Source organism: Hyaena hyaena, unplaced genomic scaffold (assembly GCF_003009895.1).
Source record: "Hyaena hyaena isolate Hyena2069 unplaced genomic scaffold, ASM300989v1 scaffold_155, whole genome shotgun sequence".
In the NCBI taxonomy this organism is placed as follows: Eukaryota; Metazoa; Chordata; class Mammalia; order Carnivora; family Hyaenidae; genus Hyaena; species Hyaena hyaena.
Genome location: NW_024080787.1, coordinates 2,852,671 through 2,876,102, shown reverse-complemented (window position 1 = coordinate 2,876,102; position 23,432 = coordinate 2,852,671). Strand labels below are relative to the sequence as shown.

General features: G+C 45.9%; 1 protein-coding gene across 6 annotated transcripts in view; it reads left to right on the top strand.

Annotated features, from left to right (window-relative positions):
• The first annotated feature begins 1,482 nt into the window (after positions 1-1,482).
• The window catches only part of CLUAP1 (clusterin associated protein 1), a 35,936-nt gene continuing 13,986 nt past the window's right edge, over positions 1,483-23,432 (top strand). For 2 of the 6 annotated variants that reach the window (XM_039239279.1, XM_039239280.1), the window contains exons 1-9: positions 1,483-1,579; positions 3,746-3,857; positions 4,751-4,835; positions 5,702-5,881; positions 8,372-8,467; positions 12,955-13,038; positions 16,759-16,892; positions 19,012-19,153; positions 20,901-20,973. In XM_039239279.1, the coding sequence (XP_039095210.1) occupies positions 1,558-1,579; positions 3,746-3,857; positions 4,751-4,835; positions 5,702-5,881; positions 8,372-8,467; positions 12,955-13,038; positions 16,759-16,892; positions 19,012-19,153; positions 20,901-20,973 (928 nt within the window). In that variant the 5' untranslated portion in view covers positions 1,483-1,557. The other 4 variants (XM_039239275.1, XM_039239277.1, XM_039239276.1 and 1 more) reach the window with 4 other exon arrangements.

Sequence of the window (23,432 nt, the reverse complement as noted above, 5' to 3'; positions counted from 1 at the left end):
TTGTTGTTTGTTGCTTTAACCATTGTAATAACTGCCTAGTGATATTTCATTGTAGTTTAATATGCATTTCCATAATGAGTAATAACCTTGAGCATCTTTTCATTTATTAGTTGCCATAGATTTTCTTTTGTGAAGTATCTGTTTAATTTTTTGTCTGCTTTCTAACTGGATTGCTTTCTTACTGATTTTGAGAGTTCATTATGTATTCTGGATACAAGTCTGCCTATCACATGTGTTTTGTGAATATTTTTTTCTAGGCCATGGGCTATCTTTTAATTTTCTTAAAGTGTCTTGAAGAGGAGTTTTAAATTTTGCTGCAGTCCAGTTTATTATTTAAGAAATCACGTGTTTTTTTTTCTTTTTTTTAAGGATCATACTAATGGTGTATCTAAGAGATTGCTTAACAAAGTCACAAAACGTTTCCCCAATATTTTCTTCTAGAAAACCTCTAAAGATTATAAGCTTTACATTTAGAGGAGGGGGAAAAAAAAAGGCTTTACATTTAGGAAAAAGCGGAAGTTCATTTATTTGCAGATAGATACCCACCTGTTCCAAAACCATTTGTTTAAAGACTGTCTCTCTCCACGGAAGCGCGACCAAGTGTGTGGGCTGTATCTCGGGACTCTCTTTAAGGTCGGAGCGTTTGTGCGTCTTCTCCTTCCTCCACACCGACGGGGATGAGGGCGGCCAGTGGGTGGCACTCCCTCCTCTCGGCCCGCCGTTCCGGGCTCCGCACGCTTTATTCACGTCCCAGCCCCTCTCGGTCGCCTGCCTACCACCTTGGCAGCCAGGCAGGACTCCCAGCGGAACCCCCAGCGGGCCAGGCCACGCGTCACGCGCAGCCCTCACCTCGCAGCCCCACACTCCCTCCACGGGCCTACGACCATGCCCACGCCCCAAGCACCACGGCTGCCAGGACAATCGCCGGCGGACAATGACCAGGGCCATTTTCCGGCCTGTTGTGCAGCCCGAGCCAGCTGCGCATGCGCGGTCGCGGTAGGGCCGCCTGTCGCCACCCAGCGGTCAGCCTGGGTTTTCGCTCACCTACTTCCCGGGCCCCGCCCCTTCATGCCGTGGCCGCTACTCAACGGCTTCGGTCGCCGGCGAAGCCAGCAAGTTTACCCGTACCAGAGAGAAATGTGCTGGGCACAGGACCCAGGAGGGAGGCCTGGCTTCGTAACATCGTACATTTTGTCTAGAGGAGTTGAGGAAGAAATGTGAAGCAGTACGTAGAGCGCCTAGTACAGTGTCAGCACCTAGCCGGCGCTCAGGATGTGTCCGTCAGTGCCAGATGTTTATTTGCAAAGTGTGTGAAGGGTACGCAAACGCACAGCACGCAGCATCTAGCCGCGACCAGGATCCCTTAGCGTCGTCCGACGCACTCGGCCCATCGCCCTCTCGCTTGCGCATGCGCGCGCCCGCGCGCCCAGGCCGTTTCCGGTCCAGCCCTATTTGGCCCCGGCCTCCCGCCGTAGAGGGTTGGCTGCGTTGCCGTAGAGACTCGTGAGCGCTGAGGGCGAGTGCCTCGGACTCCAGGCTGCTGGGGACCAAAGCGCCATGTCTTTCCGCGAACTCCGCAGTAAGGCAGCCCTTCCCGCTGTCACCTGCGGGTCGCCGGTCCGCGGCTCGCCCCGTCGGAACCCCCTCTCGAGCCTGTGCGGCTCAGGGGCGTCTCTGGCCGCTGCCGCCTCTCAGGCTGGGCGCCTCAGCCCTGTCTCTGCCTTCTGCGATGGCGGAGGGTTGTGTGTGTGCCCGTGGCCGCGCGAGGCTAGTGCTGCTGAGGCTAGGTGTTAATTTTATCTAATTTCAGAGATGGGCCTGCTCTTTGCCGTATTGGAAGACTCTGAGAGGTTTTTGAGTTGGGTTAGCTTAAGAGTTCAGAAAACCAAGGAGGGGACTGGTGATTGATAATAGTTGCAGCTGACCTAGTTTGAGTTGTTATGATCGGCCAGGTAGTTCCTGTTCTAGGAGTGTGCATCGTTTCATTCACTCCTCGGAACTACTCTGTGCTCCGGTATCTAGGAGGAAACGGGTAGCGAGGTCAGGTAACTCGGTCAGAGGACACAGGCGGTGAGAGCTGGCGCTGGAGCTTGAATTCAGGTTGTCTAACTTGCAAAGCCTGCGTGCTTCCTAACGGAGCTGGTGAGGAGAGGAGAGCCAGACGCCATTGCTGGAACGGCGGGAAGTGGAATCTGGATAAGAGAATTAGTTTCTAATTCTTTGGGAGCACCTGTTACACACCAAGCGTTTTACATTCAGTACCGTATTTTAGTCCTCACTTTGGCAGTGAGGTAGGTAGCGTAATCCCGGATGAAATACTTTGAGGCACAGAGAGGGAAAGTTGATTGTTTTCAGTCACACAGCTAGAACTGGATGGAACCAAGGATCCAGACTTGGGACTGTATGAATCAAATTCTCTCGTCTTTTATGCACCACCATTTTCTGAACCTGAAGCAGTTTAGCAGACTGGTTCCACCTGCAGAGGTGGAGCAGGTGATTGCCAATTTGGTGTGACCTGGGATGAGTCTTTATTGCGAGTTTTCTAACCGAATTGCTGGAAATGTCACCATAACAATAACTCCTTTCAGTTGTGAATGGAGGCATTGTATTTTATTGACACACCTAGTAGCACCACAGCGTGAATCACGCCCTCCGGATTTGAAGGTTCTTGGGGACTATTTGTTGGAGAGACCAGTTTCTCCTCCCTCACAGTTAGAGGCTGACACCAGCATTCTGTTAGGGGACACTCAATGGGGTTGTGTTGGGAGGGGGATATTGGAAGGGGATTTCTGAACATTTTGACCTTAAATGAATGCCAAACATTTGTGCAATTTATGGTAAGAGTCTCAGTCAAATGCCCTCCATTTTTCAGAATTAACCAAACTTGACTACTCAATGGGAGGACGGATTTGGGCAATTCCTGGCTGTGTGGTGGGAAGACTGCTGCTTATTTACCGTCACTCTGTTCACATTTCCCAGAAAACCGTGACAGAGGTCCTCTGTGCCTTTGCTCTTTGCTTTGCTCGTACCTTCTCTTCTATCGCCTGGCGAGATCCAACCTAACCTCCAGTGCCCAGGAAGCTTGTTTGTGAATGTCGCTGGGATATTTTGAACCTTCAGGAAGAGCGAGGACAGGCATTCCATAGCCAGAAGCACACAGAATGTAGACCTTGGCACATTGTGGAAATGCAAAAAATGTTTGTTGTGTCCATTTTTGCATTCTGCTTAAAGCTCAGTGATCAACCTCCAGTTTCAACAAGTATTAACCTTTAAGATTTGGGTTATATAGAACCTTAGTCCTATATGCTCACTAAAAAAATAAAGATAAAAACAACTCCAGAGTAACTCAGGTGAACTTCTGTCTACCACCATCACCCCTGAACATAACCACTGTTAAGGTGTAACATCTTTTTTCTTTATGACATTGTGTAAAGCCAGGTCGTTCTCATTTTGAGTGGTGAAGAGAAAAATACCTGAGAGAAATGACCTATCAAAGAGAGAAGTTCACAGCCAGTGCCTAAACCCTATTATAATGTATAGCTTTTACTTTTCCCTCCCATTGAACTTAAATGTTTTTCAGGAAGCAGAGAAGGTATTTTAACTTTCATCTCCTTTTTACTTTCCCTCTTAGAGAGTTGATAAATAATCTCTAAAACTGTCAGTATGTTGAATAACCAGGGAAAGCAAGGGAAGTATCTTAATTTAATTAGGGGAACTGACTGAATTGTATTTTACCTTTGGACAGATTTTACAGAGATGATGAGAGCCTTGGGATACCCCCGACATATCTCTATGGAAAATTTCCGCACACCAAATTTTGGACTTGTGTCTGAAGTGCTTCTTTGGCTGGTGAAACGGTTAGAACTATACTTTATTGAGGTCTCAGAATGAATACCACATTCCATAGCTACGAAGAATAGGATACTGTTGTGAACTAAAACGAAGAATTCAATACATTTTTAGTTTGACAGACTCCTTTGTAACCTGATAAAAGTCAGTGGAGGAAGAAGGCTCTGGGAAAAGGGAATATACCAGGCAGGCAGTGGTAAAAGGAGATTTCTCAGTCAGAAGCATCCACGGGGCACAGGTCCAAGCTCCTCTCCATGCTCTCACCCCCACGAGGGAATGATGGGGCTCTCCACACACTCTAATGAGTACTGGAGTAGGAATTACTGAGATTTAAGTTTCATTTTCTGTGAAAAATCTAATATGATTCAGGGTTGACAAACTTTTGTAAGGCGATTGTGACTATTTTAGGTGTTACAGGCTACATAAGATCTTTGTTGCAAATTCTTACATGTGTTTTGTTTGTGATAATCCTTTAGAAGTGTAAAAAACCTTAGATGCAGGCTGCATAGAAAGAGACCCAGGGCTGCGACCCTTGACCCCTAGTGGGTGGTCAGTAACACCTGTGACTCCACTGCTTGTCAAGCTAATACGTTAGCCCTGTGTCAAGAGCTGCCAGCCAGAGTAGTAGTTCTGATTATTTTAATTAACCTTTGAGGTCTGAGACATTTAATTTTGTAAACTGAGCCCCAGATTTGATTTTTGAAATCACATACATCTGTTCTTAGGTGAGGATTCACTCCTTTGAGTGTTTAGCATTTTTTGCTACTTTTGAGTTCTCTCTTAACCCTACACCTTGGCTGGGGGCCCCAGAGAGCTTGTCGTCACAGATCCCCTCAGCTGCCTGCTTTCTCTTTTGTTAACTTTCTACTTAATTAACTTTTGTCTTTTCTTTCTGTGAAAGGTATGAGCCTCAGACTGACATCCCTTCAGATGTGGAGACTGAACAAGACCGAGTTTTCTTCATTAAGGCCATTGCCCAGTTCATGGTGAGTTCCCAGCTATTTGATGGAGTGGTAATACTAACTCCTTTGGACAGGAGTCCTCGGTAGGGCCGCTTGCAGGTTTCTGACTCAGCCCATTACCAGGTTTCTGTGGAGCCATTTCACCAGCACAGAGTTTGGGGGTTTTGTTTTTAATTCATTATCTGTTAAGAATTCTATTTCATTAGTTTTCAGTAGGTAATATACGTCATGGTTCAAAATGTTCTTAAAATTTGAAACAGTAAAATGACTTTTTTTGTCCTGTGTGCCGTTGACCCAGTTCCACCCCCAGTCCTATCTTCCAGAGTTTCTTTATGCATAGGTAAGCAAATAAAATATACATTCTTTTCCCTTCCTTTTACACAAATGGTGGCATACGGTACGCTACTGCTTAGGATCTTGCTTTCTTCACTTAATGGTATGTTTTGGAGAACTTGCCAAATACATATACAACTTTCTCATTCTCTCTCATACATGAGTAGTATTGCTTTCTTGGATATACCATGATTTATGTAGTTTATATATAGATAGGCATTTAGATTGTGACTTTTGCTCTTTGAAATAGTGCTGTAGTGAAAAACCTATACATATCATTTTCTTTGTCACCGTGTCCCTAGCATAAGTCCTTAGGATTGGAATTGCTGGGGCGAAGATAACCTACATTTGTAATTTTACGGTTCTTTACCAAATTGCTTTCCATCCAGATTGCATCCGTTTATAAACCCACTTGCAATGCTTGAGCCATATAAAAGTTTGGCTCTTCATACAATCAGGTTATTGAAGAGAGATTTTCAAGTTACCTACGTAGGATTTGATTTAGATTTTACCTGGAAAGGGCCTTAAACTCTTACTATAATTTTGTCTGAAAATAGGCCACGAAGGCACATATAAAACTCAATACCAAGAAGCTTTATCAGGCAGATGGGTATGCAGTGAAAGAACTTCTGAAGATCACCTCTGTCCTTTATAATGCCATGAAGACCAAAGGGCTGGAGGGCTCGAAGATAGGAGAAGAGGACATCAGCAAATTCAAGTTTGATCTTGGCTCAAAGGTAAGGACTGTGAAGGGCTCCTGGTGAGGGACAGAATACTTATTTCTTAGAGTTCTGAAATAGAACATGTCAGATACTCATGGCACCACCTCTTTGCTTACTCCTTCACTGAGAGCAGTTTGTCAGTTTTGTGCTCCTCAGCATTTGAATACAAACAGAAGTCACAGTATTTAATCCAGCTACTTACTGAAAGCCCGCTGTATGCCAGGCACAGTTCAGATGCAGGGGATACAGCTGAATTAGGACCGAAATCCACTATTCCTGTGGCTCAGTTGGGGATGCCAGACTAAACCACAAAGCAGAAGGAATGGCGGGTCAGAGGTGACCGATGTGTGGGGAATTGCAGGGGTGGGAGGGCTGGGGCAGGTATCTTCATTAGGGAGATGGGATAGGTGCCATTCAGCAGAGATCTGAAGGAGGGATGGGGCAGGCTGTGCAGAGGAGTGGGGAGCATCCTCTGAGAAAAGTCTGATAAAAATGTGGTTTAAGCCTGAGAACTGGGAGCGGGTGGTGACAGACCCCGCCCTGTGGCGCCTGCACAGCCACTGTACCGACTTTGGCTTTTACTCTGAGGGGAAAATCCATTGTGTTTTGAGCAGAGAAGTAAGTGATTTGAAATTTTGTGTTAAAAGCATCACACTGGCTGTTAAATCAGACTGAGGGGGGAGGTGAGGGTGGAAGCAGACCTGTTACAAAGCAAAAGATGACAGTGACTTTGAACCAAGTGGTGACATCAGGGGCTCAGCTGAGTTGGCAGGGAGCTGAGCCAGGCATTGGAATCTTGGTTAAAGCAGCAAGTCAAAAGTGAAAGTTAAGTCTTGAATCACTTACTGTCATAGTTTGGGCAAGGGGCTAAAAGCAGAGGAAGCATCACCCCACCCCGACGCCATTCCTTTTTCTCCCAGGAGATGGCACACCGGTCAAGGGGTTGTCTCCTGAGGGAGCTCTGAACAAAAGGTTCTGGCAGTTTCTGCACCCTGAGGTGGGGGAGGACCCGGAGTGGGAGAGTGGTGGCTGCTGGGTCAGTGAGGGAGTGTCCTCGGGTTTTTTCCCCAGCTCTCCAGCAAGGAAGCCTTGGAGGCACCGAGAGGACCTCTCAGCTCGAGGCTACAGATAACTAGATCTGGGAGGGAAGGCGCCAGGGCTAGGAAAGCTGATAGTTTATAGGAACTTGGATGGGCCATGGAAAACCTTGGTGGGGTCACCCGTGGTCAGGCCGGAGAAACTACACCTAGGGTTTTAACCAGGAGCCACACACCTCCATGGAAAGAAGTGGCCGGAGGTTAGAACCTAATTTGAACGTGGATCTTTCAGGCTAGGATGTGAGTTGAGAGAAAACAGACAATGCAAGGAGATCCTACAGCCACGCTGTCCAGTAGAACTTTCTGTGATGGTGGATGTGTTCTTTATCTGCGCCGCACAGTACAGCAGTCATAGCCACGTGTAACTAACACAACCGAGTGGGTTCAAAATTTTAGTTATTTATGTACTTATTCATTTTTCTTCCCTCATTTTATTTAATTTAAAATAATTTAACATTGAAAATGGCCACATGTGGCAAGTCCATACTGTATCAGACGTTGTAGCTCTAAAGTTTTTGGTCTGAACACCGGCACGGACCAAGTTGCTGGTTACTGAAATGGAGGGGAGCGTGGAAGGAGCGGGCTTGGTGGGAAAGGGGGGACGCTTGATTTGGAACATGTTCAGTGTGAGGTGTGGGCCTTGGGTCATATATGGCGTTACGGCCAGAACTCAGGAGGGGGTGTGAATAGCGAACACTTCGGGGGACCGGACTCTGATGTGCTCCAGGCCCGGGAAGCCGGGGACATGAGACTCCTGCAGAGAAGACCAGACGTTTGCTCCTGTGAGGCGGGTGCAGCAGGGGGCTGGAGGGGGCTGAAGCGGGAAGAAAGTCCTCAGCTGCGAATGAAGAGGGAGACTTGTTGCTGGTGGTCTGGGAATGAAAGCGAGGTGGGAATTAATTGCAAAAGTGAGAGGGAACAGAGCAAGGAAACCCCCCCCTCCCCCGCCACCGGAGCTGGGCGCTGCTGCAGGGCTGGGGGCACATTACCTCATGTGAGCCTCAGTGGCCCTGTGTGGCCCGTTCAGAGGTGGAGGCTGGAGGCAGGAGCGAGGAACGCAGGGCACCAGGCTTCTGCAGTAGGACGTGTGCCTCTCCAATTGTCCCTCCCAGGGTCACCCTGCTGCTGTCGGGGTCCCCTGTTGGGACAGAGTCTGAGTAGGAAGCATGTCTCTTTCATCCTCCTACACTTCCTGGTCGAGGATTACATTTGACTTGGCATTTGGATTTTCGGAGAGCCTGAGGTGTCCTGGGAGTGCTCCGCGGGATGCAGTATGTGTCCTGTGCAACACATGGTCAGTAGTCAGGTATCCTGACAGGAGGTAGGAATCCATGTTAACAAACTGGGTTTCTGAATGTCTGTTAAAAACCTGTCACTGAGGTTTCTTTTGTTGATATTTTCCTTCCAGATTGCAGACTTGAAAGCAGCCAGGCAGCTTGCTTCTGAGATCACATCCAGGGGAGCCTCTCTGTATGACCTGCTGGGCAAGGAGGTGGAGCTGAGGGTAAGCAGTCTTTGGATGCTTGGATACTTCCTCAGCGAAGCATTTTTCAAGGTTTCCTTTCCAATTCTGCGTTTCCCTGCCCCTCTGACTTCATTAAGCCGTACCTGATTAAATGAGATCTTGTGCGGGAAGTAATACACAGTGTTAGCTGCCATCCTTGCCTCTAGTGGCCAGTGGTCTGTTTTTAGTAGCTGTGCCTTCTAGTTTAGGAATGGCAATTATGTAGCATGTTGCTGGAACTTTCCTCCTTGTGCCCATGGCTAATTTTGCTGAGCGTGGTGCCTTTTCCTGGGGAACTCCGCATTCTTGTCTACAGAGTGCTGCTCTAAGCCCATGGTTCCCAAACCTTGCTCCCCATTGGAATCACATGGGGGCCTGTAAAAACTACGGGTACCAGGTACCGGCTTCTGTTCAGATGTCATTGGTTTGGAATATGACCTGGGCCTTGAGAGTTAGAAGTCTCTGGGTGATTGTAACATGCAGCAGATTTGGGGAGCCCATGACTTTGGCAGTCCCAACCACTCAGCTGGAGTGGATGTTATAGTTGATTTGCAATCCTTGTTTTAGCCACTACCACTCAAGGAGAATGCTTCATCCACTACATTTAAGGAGCTGTTTAAGAAAATGGTTCCTGTAACTTTTACAGAGCTCCTATAGTCCTTTTATTTACATTTTATTTTATTTTATTTTTATTTTTTAATTTACATCCAAGTTAGTTAGCATATAGTGCAACACTGATTTCAGGAGTAGATTCCTTAATGCCCCTCACCCATTTAGCTCATCCCCCCTCCCACAACCATTCCAGCAACCCTGTGTTTGTTTTCTATATTTAAGAGTCTCTTCTGTTTTGTCCCCCTCCCTGTTTTTATATTCTTTTGGCTTCCCTTCCTTTATGCTCAGTTGTATCTTGAAGTCCTTATATGAGTGATGTCATATGGTATTTGTCTTTCTCAGACTAATTTTGTGTAGCATTATGCTCTAGTTCCATCCACGTAGTTGCAAATGGCAAGATTTCATTCCATTTTAAAAAATTTTGGGGGGGCGCCTGGGTGGCTCAGTCGGTTGAGCGTCCGACTTCAGCTCAGGTCATGATCTCACGGTTCATGGGTTCGGGTCCGGCGTCGGCCTCTGTGCTGACAGCCAGCTCAGAGCCTGGAGCCTGTTTCAGATTCTGTATCTCCCTCTCTTTCTCACCCTCCCCTGCTCACGCTGCCTCGCTCTCTCTCTCTCTCTCTCAGAAATAAATAAAAAAAAATTAAAAAAAATTAAAAATTTTTTAACATTTATTTATTTTTGAGAGAGAGAGAGAGAGAGAGAGAGAGAGACAGAGCATGAGTAGAGGAGGGTCAGAGAGAGAGGGAGATACAGAATATGAAGCAGCCTCCAGGCTCTGAGCTGTCAGCTTCTACAAAGCCCGACGTGGGGCTCAAACTCACAGATAGCAAGATCATGACCTGAGCCAAAGTCAGATGCTTAACCGATTGAGCCACTCAGGGGCCCCTCATTCTTCTTGTTTGCCAAGTAATAGTCCATTATTTATACACACACACCACATTTTCTTTATCCATTCATCAGTGGACATTTGGGCTCTTTCCATACTTTGGCTACTATTGATAGTGGTGCTGTAAACATTGGGGTACACCTGCCCCTTCCCAACAGCACACCCGTACCCCTTGGATGAATACCTAGTAGTGCAATTGCTGGGTCGTAGGGTAGATCTATTTTTAATGTCTTGAGGAACCTCCAGACTGTTTTCCAGAGCGGCTGCACCAGTTTGCATTCCCACCAGCAGTGCAAGAGGGATCCTTTCTCCGCCTCCTCGCCAGCATCTGTTGTTGCCTGACTTGTTTTTAGCCATTCTGACGGGAGTGAGGTGGTATCTCAGTGTGGTTTTGATTTGTATTTCCCTGATGATGAGTGACATCGAGCATCGTTTCATGTGTCTGTTGGCCATCTGCATGTCCTCTTTGGAGAAGTATCTGTTCATGTCTTTTGCCCATTTCTTCACTGGATTATTTGTTTTTTGGGTGTTGAGTTTGGTAAGTTATCTATAGATTGTGGATACCAACCCTTTTTCTGACCTGTTGTTTGCAAATAACTTCTCCCATTTTGTTGGTTGCCTTTTAGTTTTGCTGATTGTTTCCTTTGATATGCAGAATCTTTATTTTGATGAGATCCCAATAGTTTATTTTTGATTTTCGTTTCCCTTGCCTCCGGAGACATGTCAAGTAAGAAGTTGCTGCGTCTGAGGTCAAAGAGATTTTTGCCTGTTTTCTCCTTGAGGATTTTGATGGCTTCCTGTCTTAAGTTTAGGTTTTTCATCCATTTTGAGTCTATTTCTGGTAAGAAAGTGGTCCAGGGCCATTTTTCTGCATGTTGCTGTTCAGTTTTCCCAGTACCACTTGCTGAAGAGACTGTCTTTATTCTATTCTGCTTTATCAAAGATTAATTGGCTATACATTTGTGAGTCCATTTCTGGTTTTTCTTTTCTGTTCCATTGATCTGCGTGTTTGTTTTTGTGCCATCCTATAGTCCTTTTAAATCACCTGATGACCACGTTGTCCCCCAAACCAGTGAGTCAGAATGTCTGGGGGTAGGAACCAGGCATCAACTTTTAAAGATCTCCAGGTGATTCCAGTGTGCAGCAGAATTTGGGATCCACTGGTTTAAGAGGAAATAGAGTATTGTTTAACTCTTATGTGTGAAGATGAATGTCATTTGAAGCATACATGCCCACATCTAATGTTTTTGTTTTTATTATTTATTTAAAAATGTTTTATTTATTTTCTGAGAAAGAGAGAGAGAGAGAGAGCATGAGCAGGGGAGGGTCAGAGAGAGAGGGAGATATAGAATCTGAAGCAGGCTCCAGGCTCTGAGCTGGCTCTCAGCACAGAGCCCGACACGGGGCTCGAACCCATGAACCGTGAAATCATGCCCTGAGCTGAAGTCGGACACTTAACTGACTAAGCCACCCAGGCACCCCACATCTAATATTTTTAAATTAAATGTAGTTAATTCATTTCGTTCCCGTCAGGTATGTCAGCCATGATCTCTGGCTGCCTGGTCTGTGTTCTGGCAACAGTACTATAATATAATAGTACTTTTTCTCTTGCTTTTCATTTCTGCTCTAGAAGCAGTCTGGAAGCAGGGGACTTGGGTGCCAGCTCACTGTCCCTTCTCTTGAAGGGAACCACATTAATCTAGTGGTCCCACCTGGTGAAGGGCGCAAACCAAAACTGCCACCCCCATCTAATAGCTCATTTAGATAACAAGGCAGTTCTAGGATTTCTGGGCTTTCTCTCTTTATTCAAATTTTTTAAATTAATTTTTAAAAGTTTATTTTGAGAGAGAGCACATGCACACACATGTTGGGAGGAGGGACAGAGAGAGAGGGAGACCGAGGATCCGAAGCAGGCTCCATGCTGTCAGCTCAGAGCCCGATATGGGGCTTAAAGTCTCAAACGTGAGATTGTGACCCAGGCTGAAGTCGGATGCTTAACCGACTGTGCCAGTCAGGTGCCCCTGTGTTTTCTCTTTATAGTTCAGGAGTGCATGTGTGTCTACACATGATTCTAACAGACCTGGAGACAAGAGCTGGTCACTTGCTAATTACCACAGAGCTGTGGCTTCATTGTGAGACTTGACCCAGGATTCCATTGGGGACGCTTTCCACACCATCCTGTAATGAATTGAATCGGTGGCCAAACTGTTGCTCTGGGAGCCATGAATACGGAACTCCTCAAATTCTGTATATAGTCGTGATCTGAGGTGGATCCCCTGTCCAGTATTTGTTTTTCCTATACTCACTGAGGACTACTACCAGTCACAGACAAGCCACCATGCTCTGTGTCCTTGATCCCTGCCCTCCGCAATCTTCCACAGTGGGGGAGGTGAAAGAAGCTGTAGAGTAAAGGAGGCCCAAGAAAGTTTGGGAATGTTCTGCAGAAACCTCATAACTGCATCCACATTAAAATCCCATGTCTCCGAGAAGTCCCCAGTACTGGTATGATAGGCACAAATGCCTCCCTTGATTGGTTAGCGGTTAATGCAAGGGGAGGGGGCCCAGGGTGATTCCTCTCATTGGCTACAGATGTAAGTGATAGGCAACTTGGAATTAATCATAGGAAAGATCATAGAGGTTGGCAAGGGGTTCAGACAGCAGGTTGAGCTGCACTTGGTTTTGAGTTCCCCTAAATCAGTATAGGTAAAGAAACAAATTTGGGAGAAAAGATGATAGAGGTGAGCTCAGTTTTACCCGTGGTGTAGGCAGGTGGGCCTGGAGGGAGGCCGGGGAGCTGGAGGGAGGCCAGGTAAGCAGTAGGGTTAGGAAGATGTTTAGAAGAGTTGCTGGAAGAAGTGGTTTTGCATCAGAGATCCGCACTGTAATGGAACTTTTGAGAACTAGTTCGTAAGCTGTATCTACATCTAGGAATTGGTTTTGACAATTCCTCTTCTGAAAAGGAACTTCATTTCATTGTTTCTTACAGGAACTGAGAACAGAAGCAATTGCCAGACCTCTAGAAATAAATGAGACTGAAAAAGTGTTGAGAATTGCAATAAAAGACATTCTGGTAAGCCTGTTTGCTTTTATTTAATGTTTTTGTGCCTAGGACTTGAAAGTACTAATTTATTCCCTGCCTCCTTAAGACAGAGCAACCCTAGGCGTGTTGACAGAGAAGGTATATGATAGTGGGGAAATGAAAAATGCAGAGGACATTCTAGGGTATGTAGATTGCTTACTTTTATTATTTTCCCCTTGTTATAAAAATGAAACATTTCTCCCTCAAAATTTGTCAGTTTTAATGATTTCTTAATTCTTATATTCTTCAATACTTTTCATAAGTGGTGGTCTGGTTTATGGGCTCTTTATACTTTATTTAACCAATTCCTCACAGTTGGCATTTAAATGATTTTTCAGGTTTTCCTTTTTTTTTTTTTTTTTTTTTTTTTTTTTGGTGCTGAAACCTGGGCATGGAGATTCCTAAATAGCACCGTAATGAATAGAATGACTGCCATGGTTTACTACTCACCCACTGAGAATTACTTGCTCATCTCATCTCAAGCATTCATTTGGAGGGCAGTAGAGTGGGAGACTGTAGACTTGGATGGCTTTGCATTTGAATTCCACTTTGTGATCGTAGGCTAGTTACTTAACTTCCTTGTGTCTCACTTCCTCATCTGTAAAACAGGGAGAGTGGGAGTGTCTGCCACATGGGGTCCTTCTGTGCATTCATTGTAACAGTGCGTGTCATACACAGCCTGACATATAGTAGGTATTCGTTATTAGTGCTTCGTTTTATTCAGTACATGCAGGCAGGAGAGGCTTATGTAAGGTGGGAGTAGCATAAAACAAGAATTTGCTGAGAGCTGTAAATTTTATGATTGATAAGTTTTTATAATATTCTTGTCGTAAAGCAGTAATACTCCCTGGGTGACCCAGCACCAGGGTTCAGCCTCAGCAGGTGAGAAGGGCAGGGCAGCTGAGATGGGAGGTTCAGTGCATACAGACAGATGGATCAAGTAGGTAAATATATTAATGATGACAGAAGCCAAGCTTCTCACTTTTGGAAGAGAGAGTTAATAGAGATGAAAAAGGAGAAAATGAGAATGAACCCTGAAATTGGAGATGTTGGTTAAATGCATGGTTTTCATTGGGTAGATAGGTAGGTAGCCAGCTATATTCATGTATGTCTGTGTACGTGAGTATATGTCACATACTTCTATACGTATCCACACCCACATACACATTACTTTATTTCTTAGTTCTGAGCACACTTGGCACCCACATCTTGGCTTCTGAATGCCATTCTCCACTAAAAGGCTCCACTAACCAGGGCTCTTGAGGAGAAATACTGAGTCCAGAGCAGGGATGGGAAGGCACAAGATCTTGCTGTGCCAGAAAGCAAGGAAGTGCCCAGTGAATGCATAGGATACAGTCATATCTGTGCTATTCCTGCTAAAGTTGCATGATCTGAAACAGAAAGGCAGGTTGAAGGGCATTCTACAAGTTAACCTGGCTCATATTCTTCACCAGTGGAAAGTATGCGAAAGTCCAGGAAAGGCCGAAGAGATGTGCTGATGGAATGGCAGTGGTGACTTTCGCCTGGTATTAAGGACTTCACGGGGACAAGTGGGGAAACCTGAGGTTCTGAGGACTAGATGGCGGTAGTGCATCTGTGTCCGTTTCATGTGTCATTGATTGTGTAGGAAGTACAGAGGCAAGTATTTAGTGGTGATGGGGCCTCAAGTCAGCAACCCACTCTGACCTAGGCTGGGAGAAAATGCTTTGTATTCTACCCCAGCTGTTGGTAAGTTTGTGATGGCCTCTCAGTTGAAAAGTTTTTAATTGCTACTCAGTGTTCTGGCTGGATCGAGTTAACATGGCATGTATGTGCCTTTAGCACTAAGTATGTATTAGGAATATAATAGCCAAATGAGGGCACAGTTCATTTCCTGGCGAACCCCTCTATGTATGCATGCATGCATGTGTTAGTTATTATTTCCTTTTTCTAATTGAAGTGTGGTTGGCACACAGTGCTACATTAGATTCAGGTATACAACATAGTTGGTGAACACCTTTCTCGTATCTGTTAAGTGTTGCAGAGTATCCATGATATTTGGTAATTCGAAAACCAAAACAAAAACAACAGCATGTTGTTGCTTAAAAAGGGTTATGATTTATAGACCTTTTAGGCTAGGAGAAATTGTGTTTATCACACTGATATTTCTTATTTGAGGAGTACATACCTCTAAAAAATTGTACGTATTCTTTTTTTAGTTTATCTTTTCGAGAAAGAGAGAGATGCAGAAGCAAGTGGGGGAGGGTCAGAGAGAGAGACACAGAATCTGAAGCAGGCTCCGAGCTGTCAGCACAGAGCCTGATTTGGAGCTTGAACTCACGAACTATGAGATCGTGACCTGAGCCAACATTGGACACTCAACTACTGAACCACCCAGGCACCCCAGATTGTTTTTATTCTTGAGGTCAGATAAATTCACTAGGTTTACTCTGACTGATTTAGAGAAATAGTTGCCATCAACTTGAGATTTTTGTTCAGAAACTCTATTTGTCTTCCTGTGAGTGAATTTACATGTCTTTTGGGATTTTTAAAGCACTTGGAGCAAACATCCTATTTCATAAAAATATTTTTATGAAAGCATCTTGGAAGTGATGAGTGTACTTAGTAGGAAAAAATTAAACCATAAATAGTAGAAGTGCTTGCTTCCAAATGTATACAGTCTTTGACACTCACAGAGAGTGTCTGTGCTCCTTAGATGATTTCTTTGTGGACCCCATAACGTTTCAGAGACTTGGAGGTCAATAGGCACTAGGCCGTTGTGGGTTAGGACACATGTGAGGCACTAGTGGGGAGACCCCACCTCAGGCGTGGGGAACGTGAGGCAGAGTTGGGACGTCCTAACTTGGGAGGCAGCCCGCACGCTCAGCAGGCTGCGTTCCGGACGCCGGCCCGCCTGCGGCAGATGGCAGCTCTGAGCCCCAGGCCCAGCCTGGCTGGCTTCCCAGACGAGCGTGAGGCAGCATGTTCGTCCCGACTGCCCTGCGCCAGATGAACTTGTGACACAACAGGGAGGCCTGGGGTTTTGTCCGTGATCTCTTTTTCCCTTCACCTTCTTTCCCAGGCCTCGCTGCCCACGCTCCCCCTCACCCCCAAAGGCTAGGTCTGCTGAGGGGGATGGTTTTGTGCTGCCTTCATGCAGTGGTTTCTCTGCTCTGGTGTGTGGTCGAGGTTTACTTGGTGAGGAGGGAAGAGGGGCCTTCTCTCTCAGTCCCAGCAGGCAGGATTAGGTATGGGACCACCTAAGGTTTCTTTTTTGTCACCTCCTAAATAAAACCATGCTTGTGTGTGCACATATTTTGTGAGTAAGATGTTTGTAACTATGGGAGTAACCTGAGCGATGTAAACAAAGGCAGACTAACAACTCCCGAGTGGTAGGTAGGTGACCAGTCTAAGCAAGTGAGCCGCACAGGAGGCCTTGGGCGCCTCTTCCCTCTGCTCAGGACACTGTTGTTTCCGTCTTCATTTGTTTCCCTGCCCAGAAACCCCATCTTCTCGTAGAAAAAGGACGTTGTTTTTTCTGGGCCCGTGTGACATTCCCTCTGGAACTAGTTGTTTAACTGAGTGATGGCTGGGGGAGGGTTTGCTCTGTTCGCTTACTTTGCTTTTCCGTAGCCCATGTCTCAGTGCGTGTGGAGTCATGAAGTTTCTCTCTCCGAGCCGGGCTGGCATTCATTGTTGGCACCCACCTCACTCACTTCCTGTCCAATGTAGGCACAGGTTCAGAAGACTAAAGACCTGCTCAATAATGTAGCCTCTGATGAAGCTAATTTAGAAGCCAAAATTGAGAAGAGGAAATTAGAACTGGAAAGAAATCGGAAGCGACTCCAGACTCTACAGAGTGTCAGGTAGATATGAACACCTGAAGGATGAGTAGACTGTTGTCTTTGAAAGTTCCAGCAGAGTGAGCGGGCTCCCGGGCAGCAGGGACAGCCTCAAATGGGGCTGCTTCGGCTTCACAGTGTACAGGCTGTGCTCATGGTAACGAGTGCTCGGTGCAGCTCGTCGTCCCCCTGCTTTCTCTGTGCTTGGAGCCTCTGCTCAAGCTTGTACAGCTTCTCGGAATGCAGCGCTGAGTAAGTGAATCCAGATGGTGACAGTTATACGAGGCTCCTCTCCTGGGATCTGTGCCTTGCTGTCAATGAGGGGGAAGCAGAAGAATACCCCCTTTCTCGGTTTGAGTAGACTTCAGACCTTTATAATTTTTACACCAGTAATTCATCTTTCTTTTGGCTTTCCTTCACTGAAAACCCCCTTTCCAGGGAATATGGATGGATAATGGGGGTGCAAAACACCTTCTAGGTCACTGGAGCCTTCCGCGTGTGTTCCTCACGTTTGCTTGGGGCCTGGAGGCACTCATTCCCTCCCTCCCTCCCTCCCTCTTGTTTTGTACCCTCCTTCCCTTGCTCTGTCTCTTTGTCATTTTCTCTACAAGCCACTACTTTCTCCCTTCTCATTCTCCCTTCATTTTTCTCTCTTCACTCCTTCCCCTGTGTAGCTGCTACTGCTGCCTGAATGTCTTGCTGTTGTGAGATACTGGTGACTTGGCCACACTCTGGCTGCTGCCCTGAGACCTGAAGGAAGGCAGCTCCTGGGGACATCAGTAACCCAGGGTGCACCGCATCCTTCCTCCCAGCCATGGGCAAGATCATGTCCTTCCATCTTTGGAATCTGGGCCAGCTGATACATTTGTCTCATTAAAAAATTCTGCTTTTTAAGCATAAATTCAGTTTTGTTAAGTCTCATATCCTTTTAGTGGAAAAGTTTCTGTGTTTTGGTCTAGCCCCAAAGATTATCTATTACTTTTTAATTTATCTGTATTTTTTGTTTGTTTTGTTTTTTAGTTTTTATTTATTTTGAGAGAGAGAGCACGAGCAGGGGAGGGGCAGAGAGAGAGGAGAGAGCCAGAATCTGAAGCAGGCTCCACACTGCCCGCAAGGAGCCTGATGCAGGGCTTGAACGCACAAGCCACGAGATCATGAGCTGAGCTGAGCTGAAGTCGAAAGCTTAACTGACTGAGGAAAAAAAAACAAAAACAAAAACAAAACAAACTTACTGAGCCACGCAGGCACCCCTACCTGTATATTTTTTTATTTTAAGTCTATATTAAAATCTCTGTCAAGGTAAGAAAAAAGATTGCAAAGCCTAATTTAAGGTAATGTACTTAAAGATGTTTAAAAATGCATTCCTAGGGCGCCTGGGTAGCTAAGTCGGTTGGGCATCCGACTTCGGCTCAGGTCATGATCTCCCAGCTTATGAGTTTGAGCCCCATGTTAGGCTCTGTGCTGACAGCTCAGAGCCTGAAGCCTCCTTCTGATTCTGTGTCTCCCTCTCTCTCTCCTCCCTTCTCCCGCTCACGATCTTGCTCTCAAAAATAAATAAACATTAAGAAAAAAACTTTTTAAATGCATTCCTGGGACTCCTGAGTGGCTTAGCTGGTTAAGCGTCCAACTGTTGATTTTTGGTCAGGTTTTGATCCCAGGATTTTGGGATTGAGCTCCACGTCAGGCTCTGCACTGAGTGTGGAGCCTGCTTGGAACACTCTATCTCTCCCTCTCCCACCTTTCTCTTTCTCTCTCAAACAAATAAAAATTTAAAAAATATATTTCTCTCTAGATATAGATCTATGCATAGAAAGGTCTGGAAGGATATTTATCAAGTATTAAGTGCTTATACCTGGTGATAGGATTATGAGTAATTTTTACCTTACTCTTCATACTTTCAAGGTTATTTTCAAGTTTTTACAAAGAGCTTTTGATGAACAACAACAACAAAAAATAAGTATGTTCATTTTGAGGGGAGGGAGGAGGAAAAGGGAAATTAGCTTTAAGCAGCTTCAAGATGAAGACACTCTTCCACTAAAGGCTTTCCACAGCAAACCGTGATGGGACCTGGAGCTCAGCGTACACATGTCCGCTACTGTGTGTTGATGAATCTTTCACTTTTTATATCACTTGGTTGTTGTAGGCCAGCCTTTATGGATGAATATGAGAAGATCGAGGAGGAGTTGCAAAAGCAGTATGACATTTATCTAGAGAAATTTCGAAATCTGGCTTATCTGGAACAACAACTTGAGGACCATCATAGGATGGAGCAAGAGAGGTTTGAGGTAAGCGCTTAGCCCGCTTCTCTGCACAGACCATCCTTCTGGTGTGTGATTTTGTACTTTTTGACATGTCAGTTTGTAAATACCGTTGTGGGGGGTGGGAATCTGTGGATGTTCCTTCTCCCTTGATCAAGTCTGTGGATTGCTCATGTAGCTCTTCTGTTTTGCTGGTAGCGTCGCCTGGGTTCCAGGGTGGTCGGATCTCTGATGGGTTTGGTCCATTAGGACTGCAGGCGGGGCCACCATGTGACCTGTGCAATCACACAAGACTTAGAAGGGCCGGGGCTTGCTTTAATGCGTGCTGACACTGGCTTGGAATTCTTAATAATTCCTAAGTGCATTTTAATTTGCACTGAGTTCCATGGAATAGGTAACTGGTCTCGGGTAGATTTCTAAAAACTTGCTTGGTCGGTTCACTGAAAGATTTTCAGGCCCTGCTTAATTGAATCATCCAAAGTAGTTTATCAGGCACTGCTTTATAAAGAGGAAATGCGGTTTATTGATTATTGTGGGAAGTGTGTGTGACCTAGAACAAGCGGCCATCCAGGTTCCTTTCATCCCAAATGTTCAAGGCTGCTTAGCAAAGAGTATTTCAGGTCCCAGCATGAGCTGGTAAATACGAATTTCAGAGCAAAGGAAAATGGACTAAGTTACACTCATTTTTTGAATTGCTACTATCCTTTGGGGATATTTCTGCTTAACCCAGGAATGGTCACTTGGAATCTGTGCTCATGCTGAAATTGGTCTGTACTCTCCTTTTCTCACACTGTCCTTGACAGCTTTGGTGTAAAGGTTATGCTACCTTCTTACAAACCTGGGTGTTTGAATGTGGTGTGCCTGTTTGGTTGTACAGGATGCTGGCGAGGGGTAGCCGATGCTTTCCTATGGGAACGTTTATCTTGACAAGGAGCCGTTGCCACCACTGCTCTACCGCAGGGGCAACGGGGGTACAGGACAGGCACGTTGTAAGGACAGCGTCTGGGGAAGAGTAGAAAAGCGCCCGTGAAAGCACAATGAGTGTTCTGCGGTGTCCTGCGGGGCGCCCCGGGGGTAGAGGGTGTGCTGGAGACGCGGCTTCGGGACGATCGCGCTTTCCTCTGCTCACACCGACTCTGTGCCCATCACACCTGCTCTCTAAAGAGCTCGTGCCAGAAACCGTGCTTGCTGCTCAGTGTTTAGAACAACACTAGAATTTTAAAAGCCAATATCCTCTCCCATTCTCTTTTGACAATCAGGGCCACGTTTTGTCACCTAGATGAAGTATTAGCTTTTGTCCCCCTAGGAATTAGACTGGTATTTATTTCTTTGCTCTTTTCATCCTCATCAGTCTCACCATTTAGCATCTTTTGGAGCTCGAATAGCACAGAGCAGAAAAACAATAAAATTCATGCTTTATTTTTTGAGAGCAGGAGGCCCGTACTGTCCCATTCTCGGTGCGTCTGTCCCCGTGTCGACATTGCATGCAGACACAGGCATTTCACTGCCTTGTTCCATTTTCTTCAGGGCTTCGAGGGCTGGTCTTGCCGCTTCGGACGGCCTCCCCTCGCTGGGCTGCTGGCTGCTTCCGGAGGGAGGGGGCCTTGGGATCCCGGCCCTGTTTCTCTCAGGCAGCGCTCGCTCTCTCTGTGTACGTTACATCCGTGCTGGGTCTGTGTCACACACTCAGCCCTGCTTACCCTTGTGGTGGAGAATAATAAAACAGTCCACAAAAGGGTGATCTCTTCTGAATTGTGTTCTTGCTGTTCTATAGGAAGCTGAGAACACGCTGCGTCTGATGCAGAACAAGCTGAAGGAAGAAGAAAAGCGTCTGCTCAAGAGTGGAAGTAAGACCGCATGTGTAGACAGGGTTGTTTCTTCTGGACCAGCGTTCTTAGCCTTGACAAACTTATACACGTATTTAATTTATTTTTAAAAGGCAATCTTCTCAAAAATTCTGTATCAGTTACCGTTTTAATTCACTCGAGCTCAAGAGACTGCTTCAAATTACAGAACATTTAAAGCACATTTGATTTTCTTGTCAACTAAAATAGTGTTATTCCCTGTTTAAATCACACAGTTAGTTTGAGTTACATATAATATGTAACTATAAAAGGAAATGTGGTCTTGGAGGTGTATAGGGCTCCTTGTTTTAAGTCCGATAGAGGCGTTGTAACACAGTGCACGTGAGTGGGTCACTTGCTTAGAGTTCGTCCCCTACCGCACACACCCATTATGTGTCCCAAGTAATCCAGAATTGTCCAGTGAGGCTGTCATCTGGGAGCAAGGGGGGCTCCCTGTATGTGAGAGCTAGATGCTGGGGAGGAGTGTTCTCTGTGACTGGTTAGCATGCTTCATCCATGAACTTCAGTGAGGAGTCAGGGCAGCCTCAGGAGCAGTAGCAGCACAGAGACTTAATGCTGAATCGATGGCTTTCTGAGTTCCTCCTCCTCCTCTTGCTTATTGCTTTTTTTTTTTTTTATGATGAAATACTTTATTTTCTCGTGCTTGAGGATACTCTGTGTGGGACTTCGGGCACGTTCTCTCTCTCTCTCTGTCTTCAGACCTCTCCCCCTTTGTACTTGTTCTGTGCCTCTCCCTAATTTCCCCAAACTCTCGAAGGAGAATAGGGACTCCTGGGGAAATCCTTTGGGGCAGGTTTAGGAAAGTGCAGGGGCCTCTCTAGCCAAAGCACCCCCTTACCTTTATGGTTCCAGGTCAGCCAGGAGAGCCCGAGGCAGCCCTAAGTGATAAGCCTGCATGGAGTTTATCCCCTCCCGAGAGGCCCAGCACAGGTAAGAGGCCTGACTGGTGGCTGCACCCTGCTGTGTACCTGGGCCAACACGTAAGACGTCACTGAGCTTTATTCTTCTGAACTCAGGCTTTAATTCTGTGATCCACAGGTTTGGGATCTCGTGAAGGACAAACATTCTTAGGAGCATCTATGACTTAGCTTTTTTTGGAAAAATAATTTCCTGTTTAAATCAACTTACTGAAGGATAGCACTTACGTAGCTTGAGGGCAAAGAAGTGAGGAAAATAAGAAAAAAGTTGTTAAGATGTTCTTTCTTTGCTTTTCTGTGTATGTGGGAACATTGGTCAAAGAGTTGGGATCAGCAGGGAGTTAGATAAAGGGAGACTTTCTGAAAGACTTCTCTGAACAGGAAAGCCAAATAGGATATGGCCACAAGTTAGGGGCAAGAATGAGCAAAATCCAAGAGCTGAAAGAGATCGTCTTGTTTAGGCCACTCTGCAGACAGCTGATTCAGTGCAGTAAAGCATTGTTGAGTATTCTGGGTGTGAAGAAGGGTTTCTTAGTGGGCAAAAGACAGGGATCCTGGGGTCCCTCCGTTGCTCAGGCCATTAAGTGTCTGACTTGAGCTCAGGTCGCAGTTCCCAAGTTCAAGCCCTGCGTTGGGCTCTGTGCTGGCAGCTCAGAGCCTGCTTCTGATTCTGTGTCTCCCTCTCTCTGCGCCCCTCCCTCACTTTTGCATGCAAGCTCACTCTCAAAAATAAATAAAAACATTAAAAAATTTTATTAGGAAAAAAAGGGGAATCCTTGCTTTAACCAAGCTGCTTGCCAGTGAGAGAAAACAGTGAGCAAGCTATGTGTGGAAGATGTAAAAAGCCATTTAGGATAAAGTAGAGCAGAGAGGGGGACGGTGAGGGTGTGATGGAATTGTGTTTGCTTTTCTTTTAATACTTAGAAAGAGAGAGACAGTGTGCAAGCAGGGGAGGGGCAGGGAGAGATGGAGACAAAGAATCCGAAGCCAACTCTAGGCTCTGACTAGAGTTAGCACAGAGCCCAATGTGGGGCTCAAACTCATGAGCTGTGAGCCAAAGTGACCCAAGCCAAAGTCATACACTTAACTGACTGAGCTACCCAGGCACCCCATGTTTACTTTAAGTTTATTTTTTTATTTTTGAGAGCGAGAACATGAGTGGGGTAGGGGCAGAGAGGGAGAGAGAGAATCCCAGCCAGACTTTCCCCATTAGCACAGAGCCCAATGCGAGTCTCAAAGTCACAAACCGTGAGATCATGACCTGAGCCGAAATGAGAAGTTGGATGCTCAACTGACTGAGCCACCCAGGCTCCCTGGAAATGCGTTTTCAATTTGGGGTCAGTGTCAGTGTAGGCCTCATTGGGAGATACTTTTTTTTTTTTTTTTTTTTTTCTAGGAGAGAGAGAGAGAGACAGTGTGAACAGGGGAGGGTCAGAGAGAGAGGGAGTCACAGACTGAAACAGGCTCCAGGCTCTGAGCTGAGAGTCAGCACAGAGCCCGACGCGGGGCTCGAACCCACAAACC